Source organism: Nerophis ophidion, linkage group LG09 (assembly GCF_033978795.1).
Source record: "Nerophis ophidion isolate RoL-2023_Sa linkage group LG09, RoL_Noph_v1.0, whole genome shotgun sequence".
Lineage (NCBI taxonomy): Eukaryota > Metazoa > Chordata > Actinopteri > Syngnathiformes > Syngnathidae > Nerophis > Nerophis ophidion.
This window is the reverse complement of record NC_084619.1, coordinates 51,600,454-51,616,533: the sequence shown is the minus strand read 5'-3', so window position 1 is coordinate 51,616,533 and position 16,080 is coordinate 51,600,454. Positions and strand designations below refer to the sequence as shown.

The 16,080-nt window shown below is 41.8% G+C and overlaps 1 protein-coding gene across 3 annotated transcripts in view; it reads left to right on the top strand.

The window, feature by feature from the left end:
• Positions 1-16,080, top strand: part of prepl (prolyl endopeptidase like) — a 39,548-nt gene that overhangs the window by 14,267 nt on the left and 9,201 nt on the right. For 2 of the 3 annotated variants that reach the window (XM_061911207.1, XM_061911208.1), the window contains 7 exons: positions 1,486-1,677; positions 6,219-6,425; positions 6,494-6,663; positions 6,720-6,936; positions 6,993-7,142; positions 13,814-13,919; positions 15,663-15,745. In XM_061911207.1, the coding sequence (XP_061767191.1) occupies positions 1,486-1,677; positions 6,219-6,425; positions 6,494-6,663; positions 6,720-6,936; positions 6,993-7,142; positions 13,814-13,919; positions 15,663-15,745 (1,125 nt within the window). The remainder of the gene's footprint in view (positions 1-1,485; positions 1,678-6,218; positions 6,426-6,493; positions 6,664-6,719; positions 6,937-6,992; positions 7,143-13,813; positions 13,920-15,662; positions 15,746-16,080) is intronic. The other variant, XR_009808175.1, reaches the window with a different exon arrangement.

The window sequence follows — 16,080 nt, the reverse complement described above, 5'->3', positions numbered from 1 at the left end:
CAGTTTGAACAGTAACACTGTGTTTGAATATGAGAAAATAAAACAACTTAAATCAAGTGATTACATCTACCATGTTATACAGATGATATGACCCTGTTTAAAGCGACCTGCGAGCCACATTACTTAAAATGTACTTATAAAGTGCTCCAGTCCCAATTGATTATCTTTGACTCGTGTTTGTTTAGCTGTAGATCACTAAAAATAGTAAAACACTCCCGTAATACATAGGACCTTTGACTACCATTTTTGTAATACATCCTTAAAAATAGCAACGCGCTGCTCTCATCGAGGCTATTTGCAGTAAATTTCTAAAAAGTAGCAAAGCACTGCTGTCTTGAAGAGCGTCTTTGACCAGCGTTATTGCAGAAAAAACAAAACAGCGTAGTGCAACCATCATATAGATTATTTATTACAGTTGATCATCATAAACAGCAGAGCACCCCTGTCATACAAAATATTTTTTACTTGAGGCTTTTGCCATAGATTCCAAAAACAGCAAATTGCTATTGTCCTATGGAGGTAGTTTGACTTGTGATTTTGCAGTAGATGCCTAAAAACAACAAAGCTCTGCTGTCTTTTGAAGGACCTTTGGCCAATGTTTTTGCAGCACATCATTACCGACAGCAAAGCGTTACTGTCGTATAAAGCAGTGATTTTCAACCACTGTGCCGCACGGCACATTAGTGTGCCGTGAGATACCGTCTGGTGTGTCGTGGGAGATTATCTAATTTCACCTTTAAAAATATTTTTTGCAAACCAGTAATTGCAATCCGCAAATTATGTGTCGTTGTTGAGTGTCTGTACTGTCTTGACATCAGCAGATTTACCACGTTATACTCACGTTGTATACTGCAGGTAGCTAATTGCTTTGTAGATGTCGGAAACAGCGGGAGGCAGGGTGCAGGTAAAAAATTGTCTAATGCTTAAACTAAAAATAAACAAAAGGTGACTGTCCCGAAGAAAAGGCATTGAAGCTTAAGGAAGGCTATGCAGAACGAAACTAAAACTGAACTGGCTACAAAGTAAACAAAAACAGAATGCTGGACGACAGCAAAGACTTACTGTGGAGCAAAGACGGCGTCCACAAAGTACATCCGAACATGACATGACAATCAACAATGTCCCCACAAAGAAGGATGAAAACAACTGAAATATTCTTGATTGCTCAAACAAAGCGGGTGTGGGGAATAGCAGTCAAGGAAGACATGAAACTGCTACAGGAAAATACAACATAAAGAAAAAAAGCCACCAAAAATCGTAGCCAAAAAAACTCAAAATAAGTCAAGGGGTGATGTCATTTATGTCTTTATTGTAACTCACATTTGGTGAAGTGTTCTCATATCACTGATGAAACATTGTATTTACTATACGTTATATCTAAATGATTGTATATGTGATAAGAAGGTCACCTGAAACAATTGACTTTGTATTGCAGTAAGTTATAGATGATGATGTTTCGTAAGATATTTTGGAATACTCATGCAGGTGGTGAAAGCCCCCCTCTCTGAGCCCTCCATGTTGTCCTGGCACACAGTCTTCACGCCCCGTGCTGGCACCGTGCTCAAAGACATGGACGTCGTGGAGGACCACTGTGTCCTGCTCGCGAAGACGGCGGCCAATGAGCTGGAGCTGATTGTGGTCCCACTGATCCAACCCAGCCAAGCGTACACTTTGCAGGTCAGCGCGTATATTTCCTATAGTTAGTCATTAATGTACACTACTTTGTTTATTTTGCTGAGCCCGGTAGGAATACCAAGCAATATCGCTGAGATTTGTGTACATAATGCAAAAGCAGGTTGCTAGACAAAAACTTACATTTTACATAACTGGGGCGTTCCCCAAGGCACCCCTTTAAGTTACTTTTTTTGCGTAATGTGATTTAAATAACTAATTAGTTGCTGCAGCTTGTTTACATCATATGTAGTCAGTATTTCGCCATTAGTTATACTAGTCGTGTTCCTCAAGGTTCCATCTTAGGTCCTATCTTTTTTCATCATTTGGGTTATTCAACAAATGGCTCGCAAGTTCAATTCAAAAAACCTGTGAGACTAAACATTTCCTATAAGATTCCAATAAAACACCAGAGATCATAGAGATGATCTTTGACTAGCTTTTTTTTTTTTTTGAAGCTCATCAAAATCAGCTTTTGTAACTTTTGACACCGCACAATTCGATTCCTGGGGGTAACGATTCGATTCACAGTCAATTCCTGATTCAAAACGATTCTCAATTCAAAATCAACGACTTTTTTAATAACATTGGGTGCCAGGTCATTGAATAACTACAGTATATTCCTCCATAAAATAGACAAACAACTCTGATAAATGTTTGTCACTTAAAAAAAAACGGTTTGGTTTCATAAAATTTTACCCAAACATTTAATAAAGTCTGGGTAAAATTTTATGAAACCAAACCTGCTCAAAGTAATGCCGCTGCTCCTCCACATCGAGAGGAGCCAGATGAGGTGGTTCGGGCATCCGGTCAGGATTTCAATCGAAAGCCTACCTAGGGGGATGTTTCGGGCACGTCCGACCGGTAGGAGGCCACGGGGAAGACCCAGGACACGTTGGGAAGACTATGTCTGCCGACTGGCCTGGGAACGCCTCGGGATCCCCGGGAAGAGCTGGACAAGTGGCTGGGGAGAGGAGAGTCTGGGCTTCCCTCCTTAGGCTGCTGCGCCCGCGACCCGACCTCTGATAAGCGGAGGAAGATGGATTGATGGATGGATTTAATAAAGTCAACAATTAAGGCAACAAGAGAAGTATTCAACACTTCTCTTTATTAAAGTAAATCCGTACAGCAGATATGATCATCTACATCAAAAAATATAATTTGCCTTAGTGGCTGGACTTGAAGCTCCACTTAAGAACTTTCAGTTTTGGCGGCATCAGTGGACCTAAGTGGTAGTGTTTGCCAGAAGAAGACCACATTAGCGCATATAGCGTCAAACTGACATGACGCCCGCTGTAGTATTGGCACGAATATTACATCCCTAATAACTATGCTGATGTTTAATAGCACACACTATCAAGAAATTATCTTGGATTATGTTACAAACATGACGCCGCCACTAAGAATGTATCAAGGCGAATGCAGGTCCACAGCAAAGAAAGACCAGCAGGGGAGGTTTTCCGAAGGAAGTAGTAGTGAAACTCTCAAGCTGCTGGCTATTTATTGCTACCAGGCAAATAACCAATAGCTAACATTAGGATTATCATTTTGATTTGAGTATCGAAAGTCACTTACTAGTATAGCAGGAACAAAGCCAAGGCAGCATCGGCCGAAAATCCCTCCTCATCTTTAAGTTCACGTCAGCGGGTAGCCTCCCTTTTTCTTTTTTTGTCCTCCGACAAAACTTTTCATTTCTTTGTTTGTTTTGGATCTTCGGTCAATTACAGCAGTAATTGCATGTAGGCGTTCGTCTTCTTTTAATTTTACGGCGTTACGCAGGCGTTAGCATCGACTTCCGTCTTTTTAATGAATGGGGAAATGGCATATGCCGTAAAGCAAGTCAGCACATTTGTAGTTTTTTACGTGGCAAGGTTCCTGCCACGTCAGATTTAATCAATTAGGAATCGTTTAAAATATAAATCGCAAATCATTCGAAAATCTATTTTTTGACACCCCGAATAAACAGACCTAAATTAAATGTCAATACCAGGCATATCAAACTGGTTTTCATTGAGGGCCACATCACAGTTATGGCTGCCATCAGAGGGCCGCTTGTAACAGCGAATAATGTATGAATTTGCTTCTGGATTTCATTATTAATTATATAAATTGTTTTAAGTGGACTGTCGGTTTTACAGTAAAAACTTTACATTGACAACATTTTACTGTAAAATATAGTGTTTTGGGTTTTTTTGTACAACATTTTACAGTAAATGGAAAAACAGTACCACTGTTTTTTGTGGGGGGTTTTACAGAAAAAGCTGGCAGTTTAGTTGCCAGATTTCTTGTGTTAAATTTACATTATATTGTTTTTACAAAAACAGTACAAGTTTTTTTTTTTTATTCTGGCTATTTAAATGCCAGTTTTTCTACGTTAAAAACAAATGTACCGTCTTTCCGATTCCAGTAATACACCATTAAAAACAACAACCAACTGGCAACTTGGTCCAGTGTTTTTAAACCGGTGTGCCGTGAGATTATGTAATTTCACGTAATTGGGTTAAAAGTATTGTTTGCAAACCAGTAATTATAATCCGCAAATAATGTCCTGTTGTTGAGTGTCAGTACTGTCTAGAGCTCGGCAGAGTAACCGTAAATACTCTTAAATATCAGTAGGTGGCAGCAGGTAGCTAATTGCCTTGTCGGGTTCACAATATGCTGGAGGCAGCATGCAGGTCAAAAGGTATCTAATGCTTAAACCAAAAATAAACAGAAGGCGTGTGCCGCTAAGAAAAGGCATTGAAGCTTAGGAATGGCTTTGCAGAACGAAAGTAAAACTGAATTGGCTACAAAGTAAACAAAAACTGAACGCTGGACGACAGCAAAGACTTACATGACATGACAATCAACAATGTCTACACAAAAAAGGATAGTATCCAAACAACTGAAATAGTTTTGATTGCGAAAACAAAGCAGGTGCGGGGAATACCGCTCAGAGAAGAAATAAAACTGCTATAGGATAATACCAACTGTATAGGAAAATCCACCAAAATAGGAGCGCACACAGCAGAAAAACAGCAAAACACGTTAATCACGGCGTGATGTGAGGGGTCGTGACAGTACACTTACTTTGAGACGAGAGCTATATTGATGCATGCTTGGTTATGGTTTGAGTTCACATCCAACAATTGCCAGAACTACCTTTTTATGGTCAATATCGGCTGCTAAGTTAAATTTTTTAATGTTTTCTGCTGGTGGTGTGCCTCTGGAGTTTTTCAATGAAAAATATGTGCTTTGGCTCAGAAAAGGTTGAAAAACACTGGCTTAGTCAACAGAATTTTTACGCAAAAAAAAGTAGTATTTTTTTTTTTTCAATTTACAGTAACATGCTGTAAAGAACAACATATTATTATCGTCATTTTTATGAAGTTGATGGGTAGTTTGCTGTGAAGTTAAAGTATGTTTATTTAAACAAAAACATGTTTGGAAAGTATGTTAATATACTGTAATATTTGTTGCAATATTGGATACTATTAAAGTTTAAATTGTATGCAATTTCAAGCAGTACATATATTTTTTTTGTCAAAATGAAAAAAATCTATTACATTTAGTAAGAAAATATTAAGTACTTGATTGACAAATATCATTTCCAGGTGTTTGCGGGCGGGAAGCATAGTGGAAGAGGGGTTAGTGCATCTGCCTCACAATACGGAGGTCCTGAGTAGTCCTGGGTTCAATCCCGGGCTCGGGATCTTTCCGTGTGGAGTTTGCATGTTCTCCCCGTGACTGCTTGGGTTCCCTCCGGGTACTCCGGCTTCCTCCAACTTCCAAAAACATGCACCTGGGGATAGGTTGATTGGCAACACTAAATTGGCCCTAGTGTGTGAATGTGAGTGTGAATGTTGTCTGTCTATCTGTGTTGGCCCTGTGATGAGGTGGCGACTTGTCCAGGGTGTACGCCGCCTTCCACCCGAATGCAGCTGAGATAGGCACTAGCGACCACAAAAAGGGACAAGCAGTAGAAAATGGATGGAGTTTGCGGGCCAGATCTGGCCCTCGGGCCTTGAGTTTGACACCTGTGGTCTATACAATCCATCCATCCATTTTCTACAGCTTATTCCCTTTTGGGGTCGCGGGGGGCGCTGGCGCCTATCTCAGCTACAATCGGGCAGAAGGCGGCGTACACCGTGGAGAAGTTGCCCCCTCATTGCAGGGCCAACACAGATAGACAACATTCACACTCAAATTCACACACTAGGGCCAATTTAGTGTTGCCAATCAACCTATCCCAAGGTGCATGTCTTTGGAAGTGGGAGGAAGCCGGAGTACCCGGAGGGAACCCACGCATTCACGGGGAGAACATGCAAACTCCACACAGAAAGATCCCGAGCCTGGGATTGAACGCAGGACTGCAGGACCTTCGTATTGTGAGGCAGACGCACTAACCCCTCTGCCACCGTGAAGCCTATACAAAACAAAACATATTGAAGGGAGAATGCGGGCCCCTTGGTCGATAGCTTTTTGGAAAAGTGGCCCCTGAAACAACTAACCTTGAAACCCTAATCCTCGACTATACTCTTCAACTAATATTTTGTTGATGCTTGAAGCTCCCCTCCTGGGCCTGCAGCGTTGAAAGCAAGCGTCCAGGCCTTGCGGACCAACATGTGTTGGAGTTCCTCATCTCCTCCCCAGGCCACCCCCCCGTGTCATACTTCCTGTACCCAGAGAAAGGGCTCCTTTTACCGGCCTCAGGTGGCTCTCCCAAGAACCAGGGGAGCGCGATCAGCACCACACGCTTGCAGGCCTGCAGCCAAGTAAGAAGACAAAGTCTTGCAAGAGAGGAAGTGATTGTTTTTAAGTGAATGAACGGTGATTTGTTCAGGATGGGACTCTGGTGCCGCTGACACTCCTGCACGGAGCAAAGTGCAGCAAAGAGACACCTGTGCTGGTGCACGTCTACGGAGCTTACGGCAGGGACGTCAACATGGACTTCTGCCTGGAGAAAAGGCTTCTGCTGGAGCGCGGCTGGGCTCTAGCCTACTGTCATATCAGGTAATGCCCGCTACCAACAAAAGGCGGCCATGTTGTTACCTCCATTGTGTCGCCAGAGGGGGTGGAGAGCTCGGATTGTCCTGGCAAAGAGGAGCTCACGTGGAGGGGAAGGTCAAAGGCGTGGAGGACCTACAAGCCTGCCTCCATCACCTCTTCTCCTCAGGGGTCTCCAGCCCCTCGCTGACCGCCCTCACGGCCTGCAGCGCCGGCGCCGTGCCGGTGGGGGCTCTGTGCAACAGGCAGCCAGACATGATGCAGGCGGTCGTACTGCAGGTGTGTTCCATGTTGCGGGGTTAAAGTATTTTGATAAATGTCCCAGACTTTTTTAGAGTCCTTTTCTGGACGTGCTCGGAGCGATGGAGGATGCCCAGCTGCCTCTCACCGTGGAGGACAGGGAAGAGTGGGGGGACCCCGTCGGTAACCCAAAACACAGACTCGCCATCGCCTCCTATTGCCCAGTTCACAACATTACACCTCAGGTAAAAAAAACTATCACAATTAGACAGCAGGTGGTGATAGTAATGATATTACTATCCAAATACACACAAAACATGCTCATTGCTACGACCAAAATGTCCGGTTTGTAACATTACCAGTTAATTATCGGTATAGCTCGGTTGGTAGAGTGAACTTAAGGGTTGCAGGTTCGATCCCCGCTTCCGCCATCCTAGTCACTGCCGTTGTGTCCCTGGGGCAAGACACTTTACCAATCTGCTCCCAGTGCCACCCACACTGGTTTAAATGTAATTTCGATATTGGGTTTCACTATGTAGGCTTCACGGTGGCAGAGGGGTTAGTGCGTCTGCCTCACAATACGAAGGTCCTACAGTCCTGGGTTCAAATTCAGGCTCGGGATCTTTCTGTGTGGAGTTTGCATGTTCTCCCCGTGAATGTGCGGGTTCCCTCCGGGTACTCCGGCTTCCTCCCACCTCCAAAGACATGCACCTGGGGATAGGTTGATTGGCAACACTAAAATGGTCCCTAGTGTGTGAGTGTGAATGTTGTCTGTCTATCTGTGTTGGCCCTGCGATGAGGTGGCGACTTGTCCAGGGTGTACCCCGCCTTCCGCCTGATTGTAGCTGAGATAGGCGCCCGCGACCCCGAAAGGGAATAATCGGTAGAAAATGGATGGATGGAGGGTTTCACTATGTAAAGCGCTTTGAGTCACACGAGAGAAAAAGCGCTATATAAATATAATTCACTTCACTTCAATTATCAAGCAAAAATATTCATTACTGCCACCTAATGTCCGGTTTATAACATTACTAGTTAATTATCAAGCAAAAAAATTCATTACTGCCACCTAATATTTGAATTTCAAAATTACTGAATTAGAAGCAAAAAATACTTAATGACACCTAACATTATTCATCAATTCAAAGCAAAAAAGACCTCTTAATGCCACCTAAAGTCTGTTTACTCATCACTTACAAGCAAAAATATTTATTACTGCCACTGTCTAATTGATAGCATTACTAGTCAAATACATACTCATTACTGCCACCTAATGTCTGATTAATTGCATTATTAGTCAATTAGAAGATGAGACGTACTCATTACTGCCACCTAAAGTCTATTTTGTAACGTTACTCATCAATTACAAGCAAAAATATTCATCACTGCCACCTAAAGTGGCCTGGTGGTTAGAGTGTCCGCCTGGTGATCAGTAGGTTGTGAGTTGAAACCCCGGCCAAGTCATACCAAAGACTATAGAAATGGGACCATCACCTCCCTGCTTGACACTCAGCATCAAGGTTTGGAATTGGGGGTTAAATCACCAAAATTAATCCTGGGCGTGGGCACCGCTCCTGCTCACACCTCACTCACTTCCCAGGGGGGTGATCAAGGGTGATGGGTCTAATGCAGATTATAATTTCATCACAATTGGTGTGTGTGTAACAATCATTGGTAGTTTAAGTTAAAGTCTGATTGATTGCATAACTACTCATTAAGAAGCCAATACATACTCATTACTGCACCTAATGTCTGATTGATTGCATTTCTAGGCAATTAGTTGCCCTTTTTGTCCAAGAAAACTTTTTTTTGAATGTTAAAACATTTGAAAGTAATATTTGATGTGAAGTCATTGGAGCCTTAAACATCTCAATAATTCAAAACAACATTGATTTTAATTCATTATTTTTTGAGCAATGACAGTTTAAAATAAAATACGTAAATAAAAATTCTTAGGGATCCCAAAGGGTCTTACTCATAGGTGTTAAAAATATACCTTTTTTTTTTTTTAACTTTATTTTGCCCTTTTTGTTTAAGAAAACTTTTTTTTTTCATTTTAAAAACACAAAATATACAATATTTTACTTCAAAACCATTTCAAAGTGCCCTGCCTGTGATGAGGTTGCGACCTGTCCAGGGTGTACCCCGCCTACCGCCTGAATGCAGCTGAGATAGGCTCCAGCGACCCCAAGAGGGGCAAGTGGTAGAAAATGAATGGATGGATAGAAGATGGTACGTCCTCATTAATGCCACCTTAAGTCTAGTTAATAACATTACTCATCAATTCAAAGCAAAGAATACTCATTGCCACCAACTAATGTCCGGTTAGTAAAATTACTCGTAAATTAGAAGCAAAAAATGTTCAATACAGCCGGCTAGTGTCTGATTAGAAAATGATACATACTCATTACTGCCACCTAATGTCTGGTTTGTAACACGACTCATCAAGTAGAAGCAGAAAACACTAAATGACACCTAATAATCAATTCGAAGGAAAAATACTTTTTACTGCCACCTAATGTATGTTTTTTTAATATTACAAGTCAATTAGAAGCAAAAATATTCATTACTGCCACCTAACATGTATCAATTAGAAGCAAAAAAAATACTCATTACTGCCACCTTATGTCTGATTGATAGCATTAGTTGTCAATTAGAAGATGATAAATATTCGTTACTGCCACTTATTGTCTGATTGATAGCATGACTAGTCAATTAGAAGCCATTTTTTTAATGCAATTGTCAGCATATTTTGATGTCAAAAAAGAAAAAAATCAGTTACATAAATTCAGTGTACAAAAAAAAACAGTCGTAAAATAAAGACAAATTAACCTCCATAAAGAAGCCTTACAGACTTATTACTGCCACCTCATATTCGCATGATAATTACTGACCCGCTTACTTGATCGTCCGTAACATTCAAACTTCGTTCACCAAATATCACCTCAGAAAACAAACACTTGGCTATACCACAATGTGCCACCATAATAACCAACACTAAAATACAGTAGCGTAATAGGCCTAAGTATTCATTCAAACAAGGCGGATGTTTTATTTAACAAGTATATTTAATGTTTTGGCCACTGTAACATTACAGGTTTTAAAGTACTGCTGTGATTGAATACAGGAACACAAAACACTGTACTTGAAAAAATTAAATAAAAAAAAATGTTTTGATTTATTATTCAAGCGATTCTTTGGTGTACCACTAGCTGGCGCACACGTACCCTTTTTGAGAATTGCTGACCTAAAGTAAATTTTGTAATATTAAACAATACTTAGACACACTACTAACATATGGGACAGCGTGGCGAAGTTGGGAGAGTGGCCGTGCCAGCAATCTGAGGGTTACTGGTTCAATCCCCACCTTCTACCATCCTAGTCACGTCCGTTGTGTCCTAGGGCAAGACACTTCACCCTTGCTCCTGATGGGTCCTGGTTAGAGCCTTGCATGGCAGCTCCCGGCATCAGTGTGTGAATGTGTGTGTGAATGGGTGAATGTGGAAATACTGTCAAAGCGCTTTGGGCTCCTTAAAAAGGGGTAGAAAGGCGCTATACAAGTACAATCATTTACCATTTATATCACTGCCCCCTATTGTGTCCTTGTTGGCATTACTAGTCAATTAGAAGCAAAACACGGTCATTACTGCCTAATTCGTAACATTAAATTAGCCTAATAATACTCATTACTGCCACCTAATGTCTAGTTTGTAATATTTTTTTCAGTCCTATCACTGTCCCCTATTGTCAAGTTTATAGTATCATTAATCAATTTGAAGCAATACAGATTTATTACTGCACCTTAATGTTTAGTTTAACAAATAAAAGGTGCCATATGTCGTAATGGCTTCACGGTGGAAGAGGGGTTAGTGCGTCTGCCTCACAATACGAAGTTCCTGCAGTCCTGGGTTCAAATCCAGGCTCGGGATCTTTCTGTGTGGAGTTTGCATGTTCTCCCCGTGAATGCGTGGGTTCCCTCCGGGTACTCCGGCTTCCTCCCACTTCCAAAGACATGCACCTGGGGATAGGTTGATTGGCCACACTAAATTGGCCCTAGTGTGTGAATGTGAGTGTGAATGTTGTCTGTCCATCTGTGTTGGCCCTGTGATGAGGTGGCGACTTGTCCAGGGTGTACCCTGCCTTCCGCCCGATTGTAGCTGAGATAGGCGCCAGCGCCCCCCGCGACCCCAAAAGGGAATAAGCGGTAGAAAATGGATGGATGGATATGTCGTAATGTGGCCAGAAATGGGACTGCAATTACTTTCAAAATTCTGTAGTCCTCTCCCACTCCCCATTACCGAGGTTGCCAGATACGCAGCCGAATCCTAATCCTACTCCAAGGAACTTCAAATGGCAATCAACAAATCGTACGCTGTAGGTTTCTCTTGTTTATGCTTCTTGCAAGATGGTTTACTAAGTAGTTATGCCACATCTTACTGATGTCCATTTGCCAAATGTATTTGAAAAGTTACGCAGCAATATATATATTATATATCGCATAGGCCTAATTCGCTGGCAAGCCAAGGGCAACAGTAAAATCGCCACCACATGTTGTTCAGCATAATCCAATGTTGCATCCAACCTGACACACTGCATTCTCTTCCATGTATACACATCACCATCTTTCAGTGCAGAATGTGATTCTATGAGCCAACTCACGTGACGCAAAAACCACGTTACGCATAAACCATATAGCCTATTACCATGTCAATACACAAAGTAGACAATCATTACATGTAATGCATTATGTTGTGCTAAGCAAATACCACCCCATATGTGTTTGATGCACATACAGTACTAGAAACCGCAATTAACAGTGCTAATGATGGAGATCCCTTTCCTCAGCGAGAATGAACTCGGCACTGACATTACCCATATCCGCATAGGGAAAAGTATATTTTCAACAAATAAAACCTGTCAGTTGGATGACACATCGACATGCATGCTAACGTTCATATATTTCCCCTGATACCCTATATGTCGATGTGTCATTGACCGGGCTAGCATGCTTAGCATTAAACTAGGAGCTGAGCACCATCACACTAAGCATTCGTTGTACAAACATACTAGCTTTGTTAGATAACATCGTACTGTATTGGACAATATAGTTTACATACGAAATGTCCATTTCCATTTATTACACGTAATAAGAAAACGAAAATGCCTTACTTACTGTACCTATTAAGGAGGAAATTAGCAAATTTGGCATCAGATTAAAAAAATGGTCTCCAACTTTCAAAGGCATCCCGATACAAAACATTGTTTGGTTCTTGGCTTTGTCATGAATAAGTTGATAATCGTAACGACGCCTTTTAGATTGACCAAGGTATCACATGTTTAGTAACTTTACCAGTGGCAGTAGCTCGACGAAGAGGGCAGTGCGTAACTGGCAACCTGGATGTGACACGCTCACTGACTTTCTAACTGGTCAAACAGTGGAGGGCGGGGCATCGAAATGAAAACAATATTGTGGGGTTGTAAATTTCATTTCGAAATGAGCATATCTGTCTGACCTACCATTATCAGTTATAAAATTATTCCAAAACAACATAATTTATTAATGCCTTTTGACATATCAGGGCCTTTTTATGACGACTTCACATTAAATTATTACAGTATTTTTCGAACTACAAGTCGCAGTTTTTTTCATAGTTTGGCCAGGGGTGCGACTTATACTCAGGAGCGACTTATGTGTTAAATTATTAACACCTTACCGTAAAATATCAATATTATTTAGCTCATTCACGTAAGAGACTAGACGTATAAGATTTCATGGGATTTAGCAATTAGGAGTGACAGATTGTTTGGTAAACGTATAGCATGTTCTATATGTTATAGTTATTTGAATGACTCTTACCATAATATATTATGTTAACATACAAGGCACCTTCTCAGTTGGTTATTTATGCGTCATATAACGTACACTTATTCAGCCTGTTGTTCACTATTCTTCATTTTAAATTGCCTTTCAAATGTCTCTTCTTGGTGTTGAGTTTTATCAAATAAATTTCCCCCCAAAATGCGACTTATGCTCCTGTGCGACTTATATGTTTTTTTCCTTTTTTATTATGCATTTTCGGCATGTGCGACTTATACTCCGAAAAATACAGTACATATGGCTCCTTTAGCATTCATTTTTGCCATCATTTTGACTCACGGTTGCCCCCTAAAGTGTATTTTACAGCATTGCTCTTCAGGGGGGGAAAAGATTAATGCCACTTATTGTCACCAGTGAGAATGACCAGCAAATTATTTCATCAATCCAGAGATCTAAAGATGTGTATGAGCTAACTGGGCAGTGGACATTTTACGTCATTTTTTTTATGCTTCCACAACCTGTAGAAAGGATGGTCCCTGGTATGGTGAAGATAAGGTCCTTTTTTTATTTTATAAATAAAATAAAAAAGATAAATGAAAAAAAAAAATGTCTTGGATAAAAAAGAAAGTAAAATAATATAAAACAATTACATAAAAAAAATAGTAATTAATGATAATGTTAGTGGACCGGCGGCACACACAATCATGTGTGTTTCAGGGACTGTGTCCCTTGCAGACTGTGCTATATATGTTGTGGGAACCAGAATTTTGGTAGCAGAAAGAAACAACCCTTCTTTGTGTGAGTGGGTGTGGTTGAGTGTGAATGGGGATGGGAGAGGGGTTGATGCACTAATTGAAAGTGTATCTTGTATATTTTTATGTTGATTTAATTAAAAAAGAAAAAAAAGGGTGGTTCCCACAAGTGATGATCAAAAACTTGGTCCCCATTCCAAATGATAACCCTGTGTGTGTGTGTGTGTGTGTGTGTGTGTGTGTGTGTGTGTGTGTGTGTGTGTGTGTGTGTGTGTGTGTGTGTGTGTGTGTGTGTGTGTGTGTGTGTGTGTGTGTGTGTGTGTGTGTGTGTGTGTGTGTGTGTTAGCGCTACCCGTCCATGCTGCTGACGGCCTACAGCGCGGACAGCAGGGTGCCTCTGGCCGGTGTCCTGAAGTACGTCGAGAAGCTGAAGGAAGCGGCGGCGAAAATAGGTACTGTACATTTGGCAAACAAATTGTGCACATCCGCGCCTGCCATTGTGCGCATTGTGTCTTTTTGGATTGAGGCGCTTTAATGGCTCTTTTCAGTACGCGTCAACGTAACCAAAGTAGTCATTTAAAGGCCTACTGAAACCCACTACTACCGACCACGCAAGTCTTATAGTTTATATATCAATGATGAAATACTAACATTGCAACACATGCCAATACGGCCTTTTTAGTTTACTAAATTGCAATTCTAAATTTCCCGGGAGTTTTGTCTTCGAAATGTCGTAATAATGACGTGTACGCAAGATGTCATGGGTTTTTAGGAAGTATGAGCGCTACGCGCACACACAGCTAAATGTCGTCTGCTTTAATGGCATAATTAAACGGTATTTTGGACATCTTGTGTTGCTGAATCTTTTGCAATTTGTTCAATTAACATTGGAGAAGTGAAAGTAGAAAGATGGAGTTGGGAAGCTTTAGCCTTTAGCCACACAAACACACGGTGATTCCTTGTTTAAAATTCCTGGAGGTGAAACTTTCCTATGGATCACAGCGGTCAAGCGAACATGGATCCCGACCACATGTCAACCAGCAGGTTTTGGTGAGATAATTGTGGTTAAAAAGTCAGTTCTTACCGGAGAAAACCTGGGCTTGTGCCGTCCATAGCTGCCGTCGACTCCCCTGAGACAAATCGCGTCAAGACACCTGTGGAGACACCCTTCCGAGTATCAGGTACTATTTAACTCACTAAAACACTAGAAACACAATAGAAAGATAAGGGATTTCCCAGAATTAACCTAGTAAATGTGTCTAAAAACATCGGAATCCGTCCCAATGCAATCGCGTTTTTTTTTTCTAGTCCCTCGCTATCAATATCCTCAAACACGATGCTTTCATCCTCGCTCAAATTAATGGGGAAATTGTCGTTTTCTCAGTCAGAATAGCACTTTTGTGTAGGCTCCCATTAAAAACAATGTGAATATGTGAGGAGCCATCAAACGTGACTTCGTCTGCGACTTCCGGTAGAGGCAGGGCTTTTCTCTTAGCACCGAAAGTTGCGAACTTTATCGTGGATGTTCTCTACTAAATCCTTTCAGCAAAAATATGGCGATATAGCGAAATGATCAAGTATGACACATAGAATGGACCTGCTATCACCGTTTATATAAGAAAATCTCATTTCAGTAGGCCTTTAAAGTACGACATATAGCACAGGTCACCTTGCAGTACTGCATGTGTGTGAGTGTGTGCGCACGCTCTAATTGCACTCATTCCCCCATAGACAGGCTCTTTCACCCTCTCGCTTCTAATCGGACCTCATCACATCAGCGGTACTCGCCCGGCTGCTGTTGTTCATACGCCCTCGGCGGCGTGCGTGATGGACGGATGGGTTGAGGGGGGGCGGTTCCGTGGCGAGCAAACGTCTAATCGGACTCTCTCGGCGCTCTGGAGTCTATTTGATAAAGTGCTGATGGCGCACGGAGGCGGGCGGTTAAAGGCCCATTAGCATGGTAAAGAGATAGCGTATCAGCGCGGGAGATTAGACGGCGCAGACTGGGGAGCTGTCAAGGTCAAGACCGCGCTTGTGAAACAGTGAGGACGGGGAAGGCGGCGGGCCGGGCGAGATCAGCTCAATTAAGGGGGACGGATTGGAGAGGAAGCAGAGAGGCGGGTCTGGGGGGTAAGGGGGAGGGGGTGAGCTGGACAGGAAGTGGAGTAGCCTTGACTAGTGTGTTGTCTTTACAGAACATGAACCAAACATTGTTGTGAATATCAAACATGGAGGAGATCACCTGGAAGCAGAAGACTGGGACTTGATGCTGGAGGAGGTAAAAGCTTTGTTGAAGATGACCACAATGTCCATCCATCCATTTTCTACCGCTTGTCCTTTTTTGGGGTAGCGGGGGGTTGCTGGAGCTTCTCTCCGCTGCATTTGGGCGGAAGGAAGTGTACACCCTGGACAAGTCGCCACCTCATCACAGTGATCACAATGTATCCCACAAATAATTTAGAGTGCAACTGCACATTTTGACTATTATTCACAATCCCTATGTAAGACAAGAACACATTTTTCTTCTTTTTATGCATTCTAAGTCGTAAAATACGGCAAGTAGGAGGTGGCGAACAATGCAGCTAATAGGAGTACTCTAATGCAGTGTTTTTC